Raw genomic sequence first — 21,771 nt, forward strand, 5'->3', positions numbered from 1 at the left:
TTGGCAGCAGAAATGATCGCTCACGACTCAAACTGATATAATCTTAGTGTAGTATTACCTTGATTAAAGTTTTATTTTTCAGGATGATTTCAACGCTCTATTCTAAATAATTTAAGACAATACATTCCAATCCTGTTGACCTAGTGGCCCGACACGCCTATTGTGTAATCACAACATCCATGGATGGCCAAAATGTTTCTTTTGCGTCCTGTTTATTTTCATGATCCTCCAGTAGAGATGGCAGAATTCCCTTCTTTTCAAAAAATTCACTTTACATTATCGTGAGCATTGTTATTATTATCATCATTATCTCAGTCGAGTTGACTCAAATAATCCCAACCTGTAATGTAAAAGTTAAACTGAGTAAAACTAATGGTCACATCATGCACACACGGGCATAAAAAAAGAGGTCAATAAAAAGTAGCACACCAGTATTTTGCCATCTGCCACTTTATGTCGTCCAATAATTCCGAGTGAGTAGTGAATCGTGAATGAGTGAGACAGCTGTCTTTCAACGTACGGTTACGAGGGAGAGGGAATAAACTACATTGTACAACAAAGTGTGTTTCGTTGTGCTGTCATGCTGCAAAATGCACTTTACTTTGATTCAGCTTTCGATGGATTTGTGTGGAGAGCATCAATGCAAATGCAGTGGTGCTTGTAATTCAAGGCTGTGTGCCTGGACATTTGATTCACTATTGTACAGCTGTAATGAAATATGGGAATGCACACGCACAGTATCAGAATTACAGAAAGTCAGTTTTACTGGAACAGTCTTAAATATAACTTCCCGCCCTCCGCCTGCTGTACGTCGTCCCTGCACGACTCTGAGCCGAGCGCTGCAGCACGCGTGACAGATTGAAATATTGAAATTCATCTTGATGAATTGAAAGACATGCAGCGCACATACCCAGCAGGATTGTGCCAGATTGGGTTTCTGTGCCTCTGCTTTCATGCGGGATGCGATCCGTTGGAGGAGTCTGTAGACATGTCAGGGGAAAGCGTCCTCTGCGTCCCGTGAAACGCGACGCTCCATGAGCCGCCGCTGAAGCCCCTGATGTGTCGAGCGGAGCAGGAGGACTCAGATGTGGTGCAACAGTGACACCCAGTGCGGCTGAAACGCAGGGGCGCTCACATCGCCGTGCATTTACTCCGCGGTGGGTCATGAAAACATGGAAATTGAAAATACTGACAACATGAAAATGATCAGTCATCAGCAATACAAATCACTTGATTTGAATATCACGTGTTATGAATCATGATTCCCAGGCCATTTCTCCCTCTTATCTGACAGAAGGCCCAGATGAACCCAGGAGGAGCTGGACGATGTAGCAGTGGGAGAGAAATGCTTTGCTTTGCTTGATGGTGCACAACACCATGAAGGCCTTTGAGGAGAGACTGTCCATAAAGTGTGTGCCATTATCGCGATTCGTGTGATTCATTATGTTTCGCTCCATTCAGCAGACTTTTCGGCCCGTCTTCGATAGTTGTCATGCACAACAGGTGTTGGAACTTTTTGCCAACTGCAAACCCAGATAAATGTCAGAAAATGGCTGGATTGATGGATGAACATCCAGATGGACAGTGGAGAGGGTAGATTATGCTTCAGTAGAGGTTTCAAATGTTTCTTTCCACTGTGAAAGCCATTAGAATACATTGTAGCCGACATGAAGTCAAGGTGACCGCATGCTCGCTTCAAACAAGAGGGAAACTGTAAACCTTTTACAGCCACAGACACTCAAAACATCAAAAAGATTAAAACACGTTTCGGTGGAATGGGTTGAACCGCGTGATGATGAAGCTGAACATGAAAAAAAAAGCCTCACAAAAACAAATCAACTGAAATATTGACCTGCAACAAGAACAGACAAGCGCTTGAGTACTTTTGTTTCATCCTTTCTTTTCTTTTGAAAACAGATGCGTCCCTGTCAGAGATAACGACTGTGAGCTTTCTTTTTTTCCAGCGAAGAAGAGGCGTTATTGGAGGCTGTCCAGAGAGCTAACAAAGTGGTTTGTGTCTAAATTTGTTTCTCAAGGGCAAAGCACCCAGCGGGCAGCCTGCTCTGTGGTGTTTGTGCCGAAGATTTCATTTGGGAGCTAACACCATTTTGCCGCTGTTGTTCTCTGCACACCGCCGCAGCAGAGGGACAGGGAGAGTGAGAGAGAGAAAAAAAAGGGAAAAGTTAAGAGGAAATGAATAACACCCTGAGGCGCTCCCCACACAACTGGCTTCTGATTTCTATTTGTTTCTCAATCTGAGCCTCCGCTGTGCCGCCCCGGCACATTGACCGACAACCAACATTAAAAACAAATGAAAGGAAGCATCATGACATCCCATTCTTTCATCCAGGTGTGTGTGTGTGTGTGTGTGTGTGTGTGTGTGTGTAGGTGTGTGTGTGTGTAGGTGTGTGTGTGTGTGTGTGTGTGTGTGTGTGTGTATGTGTGTGTGTGTGTGTGTGTGTGTGTGTGTGTGTGTCTGGCAGCCCGGGTTGTGTAGCGCATACGCGCTTGTGTAAAGAATATTTGAAATGCACATTCTCACCCGTCATGAATAATACAGCCCAGCCTGCTTGAATCTCTCCTCCAGTTGATTCCCAACGCTGCAAACACGTTTCCGTGTCGTGTTGCTTGATGAGCTCATGCTTGGAATGAGACGATACATAATTCACTTCATGTACGCACCGAACAACAGGGAGGGGTAGTCGGGGGCAACCTCTGCGGATAAGAGCTTATAGTTTCTTATCAATTATTAATTTGACTTCTTCTGAAATCCACGCCAAGGAAAATAAATGGTTCCCCACACCAGTGCCTCCTGACAAAAGGTAATTTGGATTCCAGAAACGGCGTGTTAGTTGTGCATGTTTGCATGCAAGTATGTGTGCGGTTATTGTATCAGGAATGATGAGTTTGTATTGGTCAGCCGATGAGAGATGAGAGGGGTGTGTCACACAAAATACAACTGAGCAGACTCAATCTGCTGATGAAGACCATGTGATGGTTGAAAGCCCTGGAGAAAAACGTAGTAAATGGACCTTGATTTGGTATTTTGTCCCCAAAAAAAACAAAGAGTCAAATAGTGAAAACACAGAGGGAAAGCGACTTCATTCTCTGTTAAGGTAGACATTAATCTTGTTGTAGAAAAATAGTTGTTTACTGCTGTATTAATGCTCTGAATGTCGTATATTGCTCCTTTAACATGAGTAAAGCATTGTGTTATTATCTTCTTCAAATGCCATGATGCCATGATGTTGACTGATACAATCCTATGTTGTTTTCGTGATAAATGTTGATCAGTGTGATTGCAAATTTTTACTCCTTAATTACATTTATTCTATTCGCAAATGCAGTCTGTGCAGTTTTCGGTTTATGGATGTGTTTTTCCGACCATTCCAGGCATCCATTGACTTCCCATGCTTTATATGAAGTGTAAAAATCTTTAAGTCGTCTTAAAACGCACTTGACTTGTGCTATCCACCAAGGTGGTTTCATGAAAAAGTCACCAATAATGTAGCTGAGCGATAAAGTTTTACATTCTCTCGAGGGATTGCTCTTCCCCTCTTATGCCCACTGACACACACAGCACAGTGTTCACACATCCATTCATCAGCAGTATTGCTGCTTCGCCAGCACGACTCACAGAAACATGTTCCTCTCAGCCTCTCGGGTTTATTGGCCGAAGCTTTGCCAAGCTGTTTCCTCTCCAGTCTCAGTGTGAATCTGTGCATTCGTAGCCGAGGCAGTCATGGCAGAGGCAGTCATCTGTACAATGCCAACTCATTTTGTTGTGCCAAAGATTATTGTGATATTACACAAGTCGTATCTGTGTGTGTGTGGGTGTGTGTGTGTGTGTGTGTGTGCGTGTGTGTGTGTGTGTGTGTGTGTGTGTGTGTGTGTGTGTGTGTGTGCGTGTGTGTGTGTTGTAGCCTGTCTTTGCATGATTGCAGTTGGGAGAAGGAAAGTGGTTTGTGGAAAACAAAAGTAAAAGCAGCATTGTGTTGTTATCTGTGGTAGGAACACTTTGCGATGCTCCTGAATGCATCATTGCTCAGTTTACTGACTTCTTGGATGCATTCAGTCATCCCTAGTCTCTGTGCATGTCAACTAAAGGGAAGCTAACCAATCATCCATGGACTTTTGTGGAAGTTTTAACTCCACCTCAACAGAGCCGTCGAACTCTGTGCTTGGACTTTACCAGAGCCGTCCAATGAGAGTCACATCAAACAAATGGTTCTCCAGGATCTGGATTGTCTTGCAAGAACCCAGATCTTGCAAGACCCCTAATGGAGGGGAGGGGTCATCACAATATGTACATCTGCAGACCGTATGTCTTATTAGAAAGTGAAATGAAACAAAGGATTAAAATAAGTTCATGTCTTAGTTTGTAAAGAATAAAACTTAACTTTATCCAAGGCTGGATTTCCAGCTGGGTACAGCCGACAACTGTCATGGGGCCCCAAACCCTCTGGGGGCCCCAAGGCTCCAGGCTCACCTTGTAGTAGGTTGTGATAATTCAATTCATTGCAAGTTTGTTAATACATTCTGCAGTAATAAAGCCTGAAGTAATAAAGCCTTAAGGCAACGCTTGCATTAGAGACCCCATCCCGTCTTTTTTTGCATGTTTGTGTTTGCGCTCAGAGAGGCGGAGGGAGGTTAGGAGTAAAGAGAAACAGTCAGGCAGTGAAAGAGTAGCGGAGAGAAAGGACAAAGAAAACAGGAAGAAGATGGAAACCTTTTGGTCTTTTCAGCAGTCCATGCTGCTTTGTGCTGAGGGACCGAGCCGGCCTCCAACCTGAGATTGAGGGCACCTGTCTGCTGAAATTGGGGCCAGCAGATGTCATTTTATTTGAAAATACACTCAAAGCTGCTCAGAGCTGACGGCAGACACGAGCTGAATCTCTCACATCAGCAACAGGAAACTAAAGGCCAATTAGAAACAGCAGAGACCAAAGCTCTGGGCCTCGACAACACAGACACTGTGACCTTTAGAAAATACAAATTCCCAAAGAATGCTTTTTCTCTTTTATCTCCTCCCCAGTTTGGTCTTCTGAGGATGTTTTGCTTCTAAATTCAATTTGTCAGCATAGCAGACAATGATGTGACATTCAAAAGAGACTGCAAATAATAAATAGGTGAGGACATGAAAGACACCAACATAATTGCATCCTTATTGCGATCTTCCAACTATTGCACCGAGCACATGTAGATTAGATTGATGCCAACTGTTACTTTATGTGAGGCATACATTTATCATATGTCAGATAAACTGTGATTACATATGTAGAAAATGACAAATATCTGCCCATTCCTAAACATTGGTGTGCTTTATGATCTCTGTCTGAAGTCGTCATCACTGTATTTAAAACTGCATGGCGGTCTGCAGTCAGTAGTATTTCAAAATAACACTTAAGAAAATAAGTGATGCGATAAGAACTCATTCTTTAATTTGTTTATTTACAAAGACACACACACACACACACAGTAAAAGATGTTCAATAGGATCAGGTGGTCTACAGGCTGTGGATGATTGTCCGGTTCTTGAGGCTCTGGACGTACTCTTTGGCCTGGTCAAAGCTCGTCTTCTCCTCGGTTTTGGGCGGCGAGCCCTCCACCAACTTCACAAAGTAGTGACAGTTAACTTTGTCCATGATGCCAAACATCCCCCTGCCGTGGTAACGGATCCGCTTCAGGTACTTCCCTTTACCGGAGTAGGACTCAGCTGCAGGATGGGAGACAGGAGGGAGGGTTATTAAAGAGGGGATGAGATAAACAGAGAGAGCGATAAGATTGAATTTGTAGAGGTGCCTTTGAATGAAAACTCGTCAAAATAACAAAAGAGTTCAGGCTTATCTGTGATAACATAAATTACCCACTCTGCACACCGTCTGAACTCAAAAGTAATCATCTGCTTTTTTTTTTTGCTTTTTTAATTCATTACCTGCTTACATTCCTACTGAAGGTTATTTCCCCCGTTCTGAACTCGAGATGCACTGATCCCACTGTTTCAGTCCCGACACCATTCCAGATATCTGGGCAGCGATCCGATACCAGTGTTTCACTCACCAGTCGTATGCCTCACTGTGTGGGAGTGACTGGGATCATTCTTTTACTTGCAACTATGTGCAACATTAGGCTCGACTTCAACATTGCTTTACTCACTTTGCAAAACATAATGTAACAAATAAATACATACACTGAAATGTTTATTAGAAGTAAAAATGTATGTCTGAATATGTGAATGAATACTGTATCCTTTTCCCTTTACCAACAAAGGTTCAGTTTTTGTCTTTCTGTCGCCTCTCACATGAGCCACACGATGTTGATTAACAACCACAAAGCCGACATTTACACAGCGGACTCCACTTGTTTGTAATTTTAGCCATCGAGCTACCGGAGGTTCTGTTTTGTTCATAATGTGCAGGAGTGTATCCCATCAGTGCTGTCGACACTTACCTACATACAGGTTGGATTTGTACTCTACGTGGTGATTTTTGACCGCCATCTCTTGAGCTTCCTCAAGAACCTGAACGAACAAACAAAGAGCTGTGACATCTGCAAATACACTTCTGGTGCACAGGTGTGATGGGGGACGCTGTCAAAATAATGCATGAACACATACAACAACTCAATAAATAACTAAATAAGAGCAGTGAAATTGGAAACATTGTAATCATACAGGAATTTAATGAAGTAGTATCTGTGACTGTGCTGTCTAATTACATTAAACACACAATGATGAAAGGTGAACATGCAGCTACTAACCTCTTTCATGACCTTTGCGCCTTTCTTGTCGTTGAACGCCAGCTGTGCAATGGCCTCGTCGATGCTCATCCCTCGGATCTGTGAAGGAGAACCAACGGTGAGACCAAACAATAACTTCACCGTTTGTTCCACAGCTGTTAGGCCTGCACGCTGTGTTTTTAGCACCATGTTTACGTAAGATCAAATTAAAACTCGTGAGGACTAAAGGGTTTGTATAGAGACGTATGACTTTTCTGTTGTTTCTAATAATGAAAAGTAGGAAATTCTGGACCAAAGGGCCACACAATAGAGTACTGCAGGGAAGCACTAGCTCACTCGACAAGCCAATGGGATTGATCCATTGGATTTTGGATTATTGCAGAAATTAAAGTCTGTGGCAAACAAAGTGGAGATATGATGTCCTTGACTTTACTTGAAGATACGCTATCGATGAGGTAATTCTCCGCTGTGGGTCTCACCATTTTGGCCAGGTACCACATCTTGTCTTTGCTGTACTTGATCTGCCTCCTGCTGTGGTGGATCTCCTGAAGAAGGAAACCACCACAAGTATTGAGATATTTGGAGAGACAAGAGACAATTTATGCACAGCTTGAGGGATATGGAAATGATTGCACAACGTACTCATATATATCTACACTTTGCAAATACATAGGACCACAACTTTGTGATTAACAATCCAAGGAAACTCTGAAGTACTCTGTAACTTTCATCCACTCGGTTTCCTGCAGGTGACACCTGCCCGGGTCATCCTCTCACTCTGCACTTCATACTACAAGCAGACGGAAAGACTTACTGCTGGTCTGCGATCATCATTTGGTTGCTGAGGCGGATACACCTTCCGGTTGCTCCTCTCCCAGTTCTTTGATTCCAGTGAAGTGCTGGTGTGGAGACATGAGAGCTGCTGAGGACCTAGAACCTGTAACCTGGAGAGACATCCGGGAAAAGGGGGGGAGGGAAACATTTAATTGCATATATGTACAATCATATGTATCTAATCTCAGCCTGCTAAGATCTGCCCTCTGAGGGTCGCTATCGATGTACTTACCTTGAATACAACACCCCGGATAAATTCCTAATAAAAGCCATACCTGAAAACAAGTACAAAACCGTTAAGACATCGCCAGCAGACACAAAACATGTCATAGCATGGTACATTTGTGAACAAATTAGGCTGCATTTCTCTTACCACGTCCTGTCATTGCAGTCGCCATCTTGCATTTTTACGACACTACAGTGTCCGCTTGACGGTAGTAATGTTACAGCCTCAACAGCGAAATCAGTTTTGCCATTATAAACCTATAAAGTTTGCCTAAAGATTGAAGTTGTCTTAATCGTAATGTGTGAAGGCGGTAGTGAAACAGCTGTAATCGTGGTTTAAACACTACACCGTATCTTTAAAACCGCAAATTTGACATGGTTTGTCCCAACTAGGATTCCGTACCCGGCACTTGCAGAATTTACGACACCACGCTGTCCGTACGGCCGGTAATGTAGTTGCTACGACAGTGCAGCTAACATGTGAGAAGTTTGGTTTGGCTTTATCAGACTTTATTCGAGAATTAGTGAACGTTAAACTACCCGAGCCGCCATGCACGAAAGGTCGCTCCCCGCCTCCCCCAACTGGTACTGCTCCCGCAGCAGCGACGTCAACAGCAGCGGTTTGTTGGGCGTCGGAGCCAAAAACGTCATCTTTTTGATTGACGTATCTGCATCTTCCTGCAGGGTTACAGGTGAGACTGCTGGTGCTGTACATCACATACACACAGACACGGTGACTCTGGTACTGATCCTCCAGCCTCTATAAGGCTACGCGTTAACTTGCAGGTGATCAGATCACCTCAAGTGCGTTGATTTCAGCTCGTGGGGTCGAGTAATGGAAGGGAAACAGACATCTGATCACCTGGCTGGTTGAGCAACATGCACAGTCTAGCTGCTGACATTATTGGGTGATTAATAAGTCAGTCAATCACAAAAAAAGCCTATTAGATATTTGGCTTTACAGATGTACTTAAGTTCGACTAACAGATCTTTTTGAGCTGCTGGTCAGACACAATAAGCAACTTAAAGACGTCCTCTTGGACACTGGAACATTGTGATGGGCATTGTTCACTGTTTTTAGAATACATAGCTCATCAACTAAAGGGGTTCTATGGTGATGCATCATTGCGCTTAAATGAAGTCTGGGGACCTGCGAGAGACAGATTTAATAGAAATAAATATAGAATTGCCAAAATCAAAGCAGTAAAGTTATAGTTCAAGACAAGTTCATTTGTTTCAGGACAAACAAATAAAAAACACTCAATCCTCTAATTCCCACAGTGCAACTCAATAGCAGCTTTCACGAGACTCCACACACCTCCACTTTTTAATGCATGTTTTATATCTGAAGTCACAATCCCCAAACCCAGCTAACAGTGATGACGTCACGATGAGAACATCAGTTATTTTCTCAGACTTTGGGAGGCTTTTCCAGAGCAACAGTGGACCGTATACTTTTATTTCATATGAAATATCAGTGCTACTTTATTGAAAACTGTCTTAAGCTACATGTCTTCAGTTTGCCTGTGTGATTTGAGATTATAATCTCTTTCTTGTGACTCAATCAAGCAGAGTCGTCAGAGGACCATTCCTTGTTTTTGGTGTATTGTGGCCTTTTTCTAATCCATCATATTCTATCTTCACCATAAGACGCTGACATCCCTGTGTTTTTCAGGTGAGCTCGTCGGCCATAAAGACTTGGTGTCGGGCTTTTCATTCTGCCAGCATGCAGGACAGAGTCACATCTGCGTCAGCTCCTCCAGTGACGGGGTCGTTCGCTTCTGGGACTCGGACAGCAAGGCTTTAATAAGGGAGCATGCAGCTCATCAGGTGAGAGTCGACTGTCCTGTTCTGTTGTGTCATTGCAACAAGAAACAGTGCGCCAGCGCCCCCTGCAGGCCGCAGTCAGCTCTGCAGTAGCAGAGGTAACCAGGAGGCAGTGTCTGAAGCAGTCTTTCTCTTCAGGTTTTTTTTAGAGGTGATGATTCAGATAGAGGAGCCTGTCAGCTATGCTGACACACAAATGTGCTTTCACATGTTTTGTGCTGTCGTGGCGAGAGTGGGCTGCTGACCCGGTCTGGAGAGAGAAAGCTAACCGTCTGAGCTCGACAGGATGTAGAGGGAGACAGCCGGCACTGATTTCTAGCTGCTCCTCTACAGCAGCTCAGTCTCTCTCGGGGGCATTTGTCGAGGTTAGGAAGGGCATTGCTTATTTGGTTTCCATTGTTTGCTTCAAGTTATGCCTTCGAGGGATAATTTCTCTGTCGTCTGGCTTGATCTGAACAATGAAAGCCACAGACGGACAGGACGGTTATGCTTCCAACCCATTCAGTGCCTCAATAGCTCTGAATATCTATTCATGAACAAGCCCAACTGTAAAAGTGATTACTGTAAATCCATTCAGAAAGGCAAAAGACTAAATTACTAATCAGGTGTTCAGGAGAATAATAAAGTGTTTGTAAATGTTACAATTTCAATGAACAAAGTATGTTTCGTTCCAGTTAATTCCCCCTTCATTTAGAACACCCTTGGAAACAGTAGTCTGACCACCATAAGAAACTGTAGCGGAGCCTGATTAGTAAAGTACATTTGACATATCGTTTCCACAGGATGTGACCCCAGTTGTTGTTTTTTCCACACACACAGAGCCCGGTCGCAGCGGTGCACTGGTCGCCGGTGGACAAAAACCTGGTGGTGTCAGGGGACGAGAAGGGCATTGTGGTCTGTCACTGGTACAACACAGGAGACACCGCCAGCTTCTTCCCAGAGCCCAGGACCATCTTCTGCCTCACCTGCTCCCCTCACACCTGGAGCTCTGTGGCTGTGGGGTAAGAAGAGCACAGTCCACTCTGCGGGATCACCACTCTATCATTTGTTTTCTTCAAACAAAGTCCAGAAATTATAATCTGACCCAAAATTAAATCATGTTTCAATGGGGCTTAGTTTGGTTATGATACCCAGATGAAAGTAGAAAAACATGTCTAAAGTTTAGTCAAATTCAACCCTTTAGCTGCAAAAATAGAATATAAGTGTCGGTGATTGTGACGGTGCTGTCGTCGGTCTGTCGAAGGTACAAAGATGGGATGATCGTGCTGATTGATGTGAGTAAGAAAGGCGAGGTGATGCACCGTCTCCGTGGACATGAAGATGAGATCCACTCGCTGGCGTGGTCGCCGATGGCCAGCGAAGATGCCCTTTTCAGCAGACCTGAGGACATGGAAGGTAGCGGTGTGCAGTCATTAAAATAAAAAAATAACACCAGTCCTATTTCCTCTTTTTTAATGTTAGTTCTGCAAAAATAACTACATTTTGACTGGAAAAAAAAAAGGTTATTCAATTTTGTCACGCATCTTTTCCATCCTACAGCAACCAGTGGAGGGCCGGCAGGAGACGAGAAGGGCTGCTTTCTTGCGTCTGGGAGCAAAGACCAGACGATGAGGATCTGGAGCTCAGCGAAGGGAAAAAGTAAGATTCCTACGAGGAGGTTTGAGCTGCAAATGGCCCGGATGTTGTGCTCATTCATTAATACATCCTGATGACTATTCGTGGCTAAGTGAAAAAGTCAAAAGAAAGCTGAAAACATACTAATTCAATTGTTCATTTATAATAAAGAAAAATGTTTATTCATTTTCATCCTGTCAATGTTCAGGAAAACAAACGGAAAAGTATTTCTGAGTGTATTATTTCAGTGTCAAACAAAAGCTAAATGTTCGCTTTATTTCCCCAATGAAGAAAAATGAATGGAAGACAAGCAGCTCAAATCGAACTAAAATGCCACCGCTCAGCGAGTGAAATCGCTGATCCTCTCTGAATCCTCTCATCTTCTGCCCCCTGCAGGTGTGATGACTCTGAAGCTTCCGTATCTGAAGAAAAGAGGCTCTGCAGTCGACCCCGGTGTCAGAGAGAGACTCTGGCTCCACGTCCACTGGCCGAAGGGACGACCAACACAACTTGTGTCCAGCTGCTTCGGGTACGTACACACACACACACACACACACACACACTTATCAACGGAAACATCAGAGGGAGCCTGATGAAACATGACAGCAGAGCTCAGTCGTCCGTCTGTAGTATCTCCAGCAGCGTTTGTTTTAAAACAGACGTGTGAGCAGTAGTTTTGCCTTTACAAACCCTTAATTAATGACATTCCCAGCGGTGAGTTGGTGATGTGGGACTTGGCCAGGACAGGGAAGCAGAGGTGGACTCTGTTTGGGACGTCTTCAGAGGGACAGAACCACAACAGGATCGTCTTCAACATGAGTTCAGTCCGCCTGCAGGACGACAGAGAGCTGCTCATCAGCACCTCCATGGACAGAGAGGTGGGTCACCTCCTATTTAATAATGAGCTTCATGCAAAGTTGACCACTCTGTTATTGTTTCCAAAGAGGCCTTTGACTTACCGGAGGAGTGTAGCGTCTGACTTTAACTTGTGTTCCAGATTAGATGCTGGGACCTGGCCTCTCTGGACTGCTGCTGGACTCTGCCCACCCTGGGCGGCTTCGTCTACGCCCTGACCTTCTCCCCCGTGGGTGCAGGGTGTCTGGCGCTGGGCGTCGGTGACAGCATGATCCGGGTGTGGAACACACTGACCACCCAAAAGCAGTACGACACCAGGTGCTTCTGGCAGGGCATCAAGTCAAAGGTCACGGCGGTAAGATGTTTTGGCTTAGTTTCATTGTCCTCGTAACAATTTTCTTTTTTTGCCTCATTTCAGAAATGACAGATCTAAGATAAAGGTTATCTATAAACTTGTTCTTTTGCTGCAGCTGGCGTGGCACCCTACAAAAGAAGGATCCTTGTCTTTTGGAACAGACGACGGCAAAGTTGGAATCTTCGAAGTCTTCTCAAACAGGTGAAGTCGTTATTTAAATTTTCCTTTTGGTTTTTGAAGGAAGTACAAAGTGCCTACAGAGGCAGTAAATAAGACCGGTAGCATACAATCATAAAGAATGCATTGTTTAATATATTCAGAAATCTGCTTCGTGAAAATAAACATAACTTTTGTTTCTTCTACAATAACAACCCAAAGGGTGCCTTTTAAAAATCATCATGTGAATTATCTTTAACTGCCATGAAGTCAAATTATTGCTTGTTTTTTTGGTGGATTTTTCACACAATGCCGTGATTCCCCCGAGTGCCGTTGTCCTGCAGCGATCCATGTCATGCATTCCTGACTGGGCGTTTGTTCTGCTTCATCTCCTCCCAGGCCTCCTCAGATATCGAGCTCCTATCACAGGAAAACGGTGTACACACTGGCCTGGGGACCCGCAGTCCCCCCGATGTCGTTTGGTAAGTTCCTAATGAACTCTTAGCAACTGCTGCTGTTTTCTCCAAACGCCCCGACCCAGCAAAAACGCTGGCGGTGGGACGCCGGAAAAAAACGCAGAGTCAGTGAAAAGGCCCCAACATCTCCGCACGCCCTTTTTGTAATTGACTCTGTAATTGAATGAGCTGAGATAACGCTTACCGCTCACCTCCCTCCCTCTTCGGTCGCTCGTGGGCAAATCTAGACCTGGGAAGTTAATTTCACCAGCTGTCGGCAGATGCCATTTTGATTACCACATCAGTCGCTCGGCTTCCAAGCCGCAAACACGATTGTTGCCGTGCCAACAATCTGCTGAAAGCTTCCAAAACGAACAGAAGAAGCCACTTCTTTGTTTAACTTGACACCGGCTCAGATCACGACATGTTTCTGAGTTCTGTGATCTCATTGGTTCAGGTCGTTGGGGTGTGCAGAGGAAAATTAGGTCCAGCTGCTTCATCACTTATTGTTTTTTACCTTCACATTCTCTGCACACTGAGCGCTACTTGTAACATATTTTTCAGCGGGGTGCCCAGAGTATATTTCCAACTTGTACAGGCTCACGTCTGGACTACATTGAAGGGTGCGTAGGTGTTAAAGGGTTCATAGCAATAGCTGTGTGTTTGTTTTCTGTGCGTGATGTTCAGGGGCAGCAGGGGGAAAGCCGTCCCTCAGCCTGTACAGCTGCGCCGGCGAAGGCATCATCCTGCAGCACGATCCGTCCAAGCTGAGCGGAGAGGCCTCCGACATCGACAAACTGATCCGAGACACCAACGACATCAAGGTGGGAGGGCTGTTGATGTGGCGACCATGTCATTCTCTGACATGGTCGCCGCATCGGTGGTTAACTTCATGCTTTTTCAATGCGGGTTAGTGCCATGATCTGCTCATTGAACCACACAGCATAGTGTTAGATGCTCTCATTAAATAACTTCATGCAACAGCAAAGTAGGTCGAGCTGTTTGGGTCCATGCAGGGAAGATGATCGTTTTAGGTTTGTTCTAAATCCTGCAGAAAGCAAACCACTGGCTGGTCTGTGCACACAAGGGACCAATCTATTTTCAAATGGATACAAGTAGCTTTTAAAAATGTTAAGGATGAACAAGATGGCAGCAGTAGTCAGTTGTGACACCCAGCACTGAGCTCTTAGGATAAAACAATAAGTATATGCATGTTAAGAGAATTGAATTGGTGTCAGTGTTCCTGTTGTCTTTTAATTGAGGACCTTTCACATTTATCTTCTCTGTGTCCTCTTACATCCACGCACAGACTTCAGAAACCCTTTAGTGAACCACCTGATACACACATCCTCTAGGTCGGGAAGAAACTCAGTAAAAGTCCCATGAGAAGTTCAGACCTGTCAAAGCTTTCATGGAGCCGATCTCGTCGACTGCGACAGTTTGTTTCATGTTTTTTCTGCTGAATGTAAATGGAGGTGATTTGAATCGGTTATGAAGGTGAGCTCTGCTTCCCAACAGCACAAGCTGTCTCCACACACCGACTTCAGCTGGAAGCCGGATGGGAAAGTGGTCGCCATCGGCAATGAGGACGGGTGAGTGACGGAACGGGCCTGACCCGTCATAGACCACCAGCCTGTGGAGTCCTGTGAGGGACCAACTGTCTAGTCTGTAGTCTTTAGGCTACAGGACAATGGAGTTGTTTCTGTGTGAAAGATTGTACTCTGCTAACGATTGAAAGTCACGAGGACTCATCACAACACTTAAACATCCTGAACCAGACTCATTCACAGTAAAACCTAAAAGACGCAGCTCTCTGGTACGATGATTTCCTTCCTTCCTTCCTTCCTTCCTTCCTTCCTTCCTTTGTCTGACCTCAGGTGCATTGAAGTGTACGAGGCTCCCGGTCTGAAGCTGCTGTGCAGCGTCCAGCAGCACCACAAGATCATCAACACGTTGCAGTGGCATCACGACCACGACTCCCCGCCAGAGCTGCACTGCCTCCTGGCATCGGGCTCCAGCAACGCCACCGTCTACGTGCACGATCTCCGCTCCATCATAGGTGGGGGGGGCGACCTCTAACGCATTGTATTATCCAGTCCGCGCTGTTTGTTGAGAGCTTGCATTTTTTCCGTGAACCCGAGGAGTAGACTCACATCTTCGATATGTAGCATGATGAAAGCTCGGTAGGTGTTGACATTTGTGTTTCTCCCGGCCGCAGAGAATCCTCCAGAAAGCCCCGTGGTGTTGACGGAGCCGTATCGCAGGCTGTGCGGTCACACAGCTAAAATCACCGGCATGGCCTGGAGTCCACACCACGAAGCCCGGCTGGTCACCGTCTCGTACGATGGCACAGCTCAGGTCAGTACCAGGCCAGCATCATGGGTGGACGATCCTGTCAGATGCACCGGCATCGTGATTCTGAATGTTTTACTGTTCAGGTGTGGGACGTGCTGCAGGAGGCGGCTGTCTCCAACTACCGGGGTCATCTTGGGTATCTGCTGTGCGTGGACTGGTCGCCCGACGATCCGGATGTGATCTGGACTGGAGGGAAGGACTTCACCCTGCAGGAGTGGAAAGTCTCCAAACAAGAGTTTACAAAGCCACCCAAAGGTAAATGCCTGTCTTGAAAACACCCAGAACCCCGAACCCTCAACACAAGGTTTCTTTCTGCCTCTTGGTGTAACCAGCGGACCGTAACGTTCACACGCTTCTCCTCTCAGGGAAAAAGATGGTCGACCTGAGGGAGAAGATGAAGACCAATCCCAAGCAGAAGAGGAAGAACAAGAAGGCGCCGGGGGCCGGAGGAGCCGTGCCGCCAGAGACGAACGGAGAGCCGGTCGCCGGAGGAGAGAAGGTGACGACGGGGCAGGAGCTGTCTGGTGAGGATGAGGAAGATGAGGTCAGCTCAACGAACAGTCCTGTACCTCCGTCAGGTAAGAGAGTAGCTGTTACGGATTGGAAAAGAAAGATTGTTGAGACTTCTTAAGTGTATCGCTAACGTAATTCTGAAATTTAAGTTTCAGTCACTTTTGAGATGCAGAGGAAACCTTTCACTGCCGTAAAAAGCAAAGACAAACCAGGTACGTACTTCGATCCTGTAAAGAGCTTCAGCTGCATGTGTTTCTTTACATTGGGTGTATGCATGTAACTGTAAGGGTGCGTCTCCAGACCTAAACTTGCTGAAGAAGAAGAAGCCTCGCTCCATGCTGCCCCTCAGCACCTCCATGGACCATCGGCCCAAAGAGGATCTGCTGCAGGACTGCATCACTCTGGCCTCCGTCAGACACTGCAGTGGTAAAACTCCGCCTGCTGTGGAGACGCTTGCTTCAGTTCATTGGTTCTCACAGTGATTCTAGTACAGAGAGAGATGGTTTAGACATGTATTAACTGGACTGTGTGTGTGTGTGTGTGTGTGTGTGTGTGTGTGTGTGTGTGTGTGTGTGTGTGTGTGTGTGGTTCCCAGCTCCCCCTGCAGGGTGCGTCCTAGGCCAAGGAGACCACATCCATCTGGGCCTCTTCTCTGACCGACAGGCTCTGTATCGCATGTTTGAGGCAGAAGGTATGGTGTTTTATTAGCCTTTAAGATTGTGATGCATGTCTACTCTTTAAAATCACAGAGCAGTTTAATAAAACATGTCCTTCAGGGATTTACTTTCCTTACTGTGTTAATCTGCCCATTTATAGTTTCAAAGTAACAGATGCCCTTTAGATGCTTTGGGCGTGCTCACGGTGGCTCATTCATGTCAGGGATTGGAGTATTAGAAGAAGCCTTAAATGGGGCGAAGATGTCCGATGTTGTCGGTGAAGTCGTCTGTCTCTTGTTCTCCAGAGGAGGGCCACGTGGAGGCGGGGCACCACGACTCGGTGGTGTATCTGCGGCTGTGGAGCGGAGACCTGGAGGGGGCGCTGCAGCTCGCCACAGAGAAAGGAGAGCTGAGTGACCACCTGCTGTCCATCGCTCCCATGGGTACAGGCTCGTGTTGAATTCATTTGACATTGATCTTTAAGCTTACGTGTTGTTTAAGAAAAGCGCCTCAGAGGCTGGTGACACAGAGAAACCTAAACCTAACAAACAGTCCGGATTCAGGGAGGTTGTCAAACGGAGGAAAGTTGGCTGTGCAAGCCTGAGACATTACACATAGAATCAGGAGTCGTATGACGATAACGTGACATTGCATTAATGTTCGGAGCTGGTGGAAGACAACATCGGGAGGCTTGTAACAATTCTTGTTCCTCCTCCAGCCGGGTTCGAGGTGTGGAGCCGCACCGTGGAGGCCTTCGTCAAGCAGCTGTGTCTGCAGCAGCAGTACCTGAAGGCAGCGTCCCACCTGCTGTCCATCAACAAGCTGTACGAGGCCGTCGACCTGCTGCGCTCCCACAAGCTCTACAGGTTCATCTTTTAGTTTTCAATAACAATAAGGGACTATTTGCTTTTTTTTGTAATATTCTTTTGGTTGTATACTTGCAGAGTGGTACGCAACGTTTGTCTGCTTTGTTGAGCTACAAAAAGGAAAATGAAAGTCCTCGTCTATTTCAGCTTTGCAGTGTTTCATTCTTTTCATGTTGAACTGTAATGCCGATCTCGACGCGTCTCTTGTTTGCAGCTGATGTTTGTTTGTATGCTAACAGAAGAGATCTGTGTGTGTGTGTGTTGAATGTCAGGGAGGCCATAGCTCTGGTCAAAGCCAGGCTGCCAGCAGACGAGCCCGTCCTGAAGGAGCTGTACACCTGCTGGGCCGCCACGCTGGAGAAGGACGGACATTTCTCCGCAGCCGCTAAATGGTGAGAACTGGAAATGTGTATGCTATCGTTGCCTCCTCGTGCCGTTCCCTCTGGTTTACATTGAATTGTTTAAACTTGTCCTTTTTTCCGTTCACGGTGTCTTTCAGTTACCTGGCTGCTGGGGCCAGTTTCGACGCCGTTAAAGTCATCGCCAGGAAGAACGACGTCCCCTCGCTGAGGACGGCGGCCGGTCTAGCGAGGATCTCGGGAGAGGTCGCTCTGGCTCAGTCGCTGGCGCTGAGGTGTGCTAAAGACCTGGCTGCTGCTCAGGACTGGATCGGAGCCCAGGAGGTCCTGAGCTCACAGGAGAGCCTGCTGGTCAGTAAAACTTTAATGCAACACCAAAGTCTACAACATAACACTCAACCTAAGGCAAGCAAAACAAATCTTGGGAATTATAAAAAGACCTTTTGAGGTAGGATCTGAAAATACATTTTGCCTTCATGGAAGTGAAGAATTGTCTCAACCTTCTGCAGGTTCACAGGCTGCACCTCTGCGTCGCTGCGCTGATGACTGCGATGCTGGCAGACTCTGAAGCTGCTGCTCAGCCCCGCGCCGCCAGTCACCACGTCAGCCTCCAGGACCAAGTGAGAGACGCGTGGGAGAAGCAGTTTCGCGTTTCACCAGATTCCGCGGGACACCGCAGCGCCGGAGCTCTTCTGCAGGAGCTGAAGTCTGCGGAGAGTCCCACACCCACCGCCAACATTCCTCTCAGACAGGTGCGGGGTCCCCAAACTGTCATTGATTTCACACGTCTTTTCATTTCAATATTTACACGAAGCGTTTTACAAGTGAGTTTAGAGACGAAGCAAGTCGGATAAATTGACCTTCGTGATTCCAACCTTTCATCTGACTCGGTCTTGTTGTCGTCCTGTTTTTGTTGGGTCTCGTGTCCCACGTGTCCTCAGGTGCAGCTGTACTCGTCCCTCCATCTGACCCGTGCCGTGTTGAGCTGGTTATTGGGCGATGACGGACAGCTGATAAAGGAGTTGTGGCAGGCGGTGGCCTGGCTCAGAGATGCCGGACACTTCGGTGTCTCCGCAGAGCTCTGCAGGCTACTGTTCCCTGACAGTACGTCCGTCTGTCTCCTCAAGCATCATGTTCTGATTCGGTGCAACACAAAATCCTTCTTCATTTTATTCTCAGGGAGAGACATATTTGCATGTCACCATTTAAGTGCACAGTCTTTATTAAGGTTAAGTATCAATCTGAAGGAAAAGCAGGTCTGGTTGGTATGGCGACACCCTGTGGTGACTGATCATAATTTAGATGCCAGAATTTATTTTGTAACCACAAATGCACCACAAGTCGTATGAACTTGTGATGGCTAATTTCTAGCATTTTTAAGATGAAGCAGTTTGATTAATCAATAGATTAATTCATAATATAAATAATCATGTAGCCATAATGCATTTATTTGGTTTTGTAAGCTGTCGCACAACCGTCTGTAATTCTCTTTCGCTCTCTTTTTTTTATTTTTTTTTATCAGATGACGTCAGTGTTTGTTCCAGGAAACACTCCAAAGTGCTTAATCACACAGAAGAGGAACCCGAAGCTGCTGCGAAGAGTCTGCAGGCGTTTGTCGATTACCACCACCTGTATGAACACTGGTGGAGCAACTCCATCCAGAGCAGGTCCCCCCCCCCAGCAGCTGACTCCGGTCCCGGGGACGAGGTGGAGGGTGAAGCGCCGAACGGAGATGCAACAGAAGAGAGCGTCAGCCCGGAGACCCAGAGTCGTGACAAACTGGACTTTGATGCGTCCGTGCTTCTGTCTGAGCATCACGCTGCCTGTCAGGCCACTCAGAGGTCGGTGAGCGAGATCCAGGAGCGGCTGGCGGCCATGGTGCTGAAGCACAGCAGAGCCCAGGGAGGGCAACTCGACTCTGGGGAGAAAGAGGCGGACGCGCCCACGCAGAGCTCCACCAGCGCAGAGCCGTCGGAGAGCCAGGGGTCCGGTGATGCTGGCCAACGGTGAGGGATGATGACTCATTCGTTGTACTTTTCAGATTTAAAACTATGAAGGAAGCTTACGCAGCAGATCAGTTGATCTTATGCAGATGTAATTAGCATTACCAGCAGTAGCAGAAAGGAAAAATAATGACTTAAAAATGGTTATACTGTACAAAAACCACAGTACAACTCTATTCATTGGAAATGCAGAATGTGGCTTGTTTGGGATGTGGTCCCGCCCCCGACATTCTGCTTGGTAGCTTCAATTAAGCTGGTCTGTTTTCTGTCCCTCAGCCCCGAGGAGCAGGAGACTCTGCTCTCTTTGTCCACCAAGATGTCAGAACACCAGAAACGGCTGGTCGACCTACCGGACACCATCAAGGTACAGCTCCCCACGCAACACATACAGGACGAGATTAGACAAGGAAGGAGGGGCAACCTCCTCAGAGTGCATTCTTGTCTGCAAATACAAGTTTCTCTGTCGGTTTTGACTGAAATTATATTTTTACAAACTCGATCCCACACATACTTTTCAACATCTGATATCTTGTTTGCCACGCTCAGATATTTGAGGATGACAAATTCTCACCCGTTTGCTCCTCGAATGACGAGGACAGAAATCAGACATTATTACTCAAATTATCTAGGAAGGGTTTAATTTGTGCTTGCAATAAACTCCCTGCGGATTTAACGTTCTTTTTTGAAGTGTTAAAGTGGTGTTAAAGAAGTGCCAAAAACATGCATACAGATTTCACCTCGTCCTCACTGCTGGTGAACAATAAGGTCTTTGTGTCCTCTCAGATGTATCCTCACCCAGACGTTGTTGAATGCTGCCTGGTTCTCCTGCACCTCAGTAAGTCTTCACCGTCCGTGTCGGAGACGCTCCAACAAAAAGCCAAAGATCTGCTCCGCAAATACGGAACCGATGCCTCGGTCTTTAAAGCCTCCCAGCAATTCCTCACCTGAATCTGTCGTCGGGTGACTGAGAGAAACACTTCCACTGTACAGCTTTTTGTTGAATAAATACATCTTTAAATACCAAATGCTGTTCAAGCATCCTAATTTCGTTTGAGTCCACAGTCCAGAAAAGCCTGAAGGATGCTCAAATGTATGCGCCCTGCAGCTCTAAGAGATCAAAGCTACTTTTTTGTGGAACCCCACTGGTGAAAGGGGAGTTTCAACCGGCCACCGTAGTCTGCGCCCTTTCCCGACCGATCACCTCCATTTTGGAAAATGGCTGCCATGGTCATCAGAATGGACCAAAATGATTTCTTTTTAATATAAGCTTTATATGTCCCAATGTTGGTGCTTCCATCACAGAATAAAGAGCAGGGCAGCCCCACTATTAAGGGTTTGAAGACAGTTTGATGTGATAAAGCTTTGAAGTGCTTTCCCCACGCTGCTGCCAGAAACAACCTTACAGATTTCACCTACTTGTCAATGCTAAGTTAGTCTGTTCTCTCTGATGTATTCTCACCCAGACTTTGTTGAATGCTGCCTGGTACCTCAGCTAGTCATCTTCATGTTTGAGTCACTCCAACAAGATGCCAAAAATACAGAACAAATACATCTGTCCTCAAAGACTCCCAACTAAAGCGTTCATCAGTAGACTGAAAGAAGCTATACAGCTATTTTTCATAAATACTTGAATTACAAAATGCTGTTCAAACATGTTAATGTTTGAGTCTACCTCCAGGTAAGCCTAAAGAACTGTTCAGAGCTGCATGGCCTGGAGGAGGAGGAGATGCCATTTGACAAACACCCGTTATCGTGTATATTTTCAGGCAACGCTCCACATGAGAACACATGATTGTAGTTGTTTTACCTCCTGTCTCATCTGCTGCGACACAAAATATAAAGACTTTCTAATGACTTGAGAGAAACCCTTTCAAACAGAACGGTTACCGCTGTGCGTCAGTGTGGAGCTGGTAAAAAAGATGAAATACTTAAGGTTTACATTGAAAATACAAAACAATTT

General features: G+C 46.0%; 2 protein-coding genes across 2 annotated transcripts; one reads left to right on the forward strand and one right to left on the reverse strand.

Annotated features, from left to right (window-relative positions):
• Positions 1-5,467: 5,467 nt before the first annotated feature.
• mrpl22 (mitochondrial ribosomal protein L22) lies at positions 5,468-7,976 on the reverse strand. The gene is made up of 7 exons (XM_079282884.1): positions 7,946-7,976; positions 7,805-7,847; positions 7,553-7,682; positions 7,218-7,283; positions 6,760-6,837; positions 6,451-6,520; positions 5,468-5,716 (listed from the first exon to the last, which is right to left on the reverse strand). Exons 1-7 carry the CDS (start codon positions 7,968-7,970, stop codon positions 5,508-5,510), a joined length of 621 nt encoding a protein of 206 aa, XP_079139010.1. The 5' UTR covers positions 7,971-7,976; the 3' UTR covers positions 5,468-5,507.
• Positions 7,977-8,284: 308 nt separating this feature from the next.
• gemin5 (gem (nuclear organelle) associated protein 5) lies at positions 8,285-20,836 on the forward strand. Its single transcript, XM_079283205.1, has 28 exons — positions 8,285-8,489; positions 9,473-9,627; positions 10,444-10,625; positions 10,868-11,019; positions 11,164-11,262; positions 11,635-11,767; positions 11,951-12,116; positions 12,236-12,448; positions 12,564-12,649; positions 13,004-13,086; positions 13,747-13,883; positions 14,578-14,651; positions 14,937-15,118; positions 15,278-15,417; positions 15,498-15,669; positions 15,780-15,992; positions 16,077-16,139; positions 16,228-16,353; positions 16,523-16,618; positions 16,889-17,026; positions 17,302-17,449; positions 17,722-17,841; positions 17,949-18,159; positions 18,318-18,560; positions 18,750-18,912; positions 19,331-19,814; positions 20,088-20,175; positions 20,595-20,836. The coding sequence occupies exons 1-28, from the start codon at positions 8,348-8,350 to the stop codon at positions 20,757-20,759; spliced, it is 4,374 nt and encodes a 1,457-aa protein (XP_079139331.1). The 5' UTR covers positions 8,285-8,347; the 3' UTR covers positions 20,760-20,836.
• Positions 20,837-21,771: the final 935 nt, after the last annotated feature.

The sequence above is a fragment of the Melanostigma gelatinosum genome (genome assembly GCF_949748355.1).
Source record: "Melanostigma gelatinosum genome assembly, chromosome: 14".
Taxonomy (NCBI): domain Eukaryota; kingdom Metazoa; phylum Chordata; class Actinopteri; order Perciformes; family Zoarcidae; genus Melanostigma; species Melanostigma gelatinosum.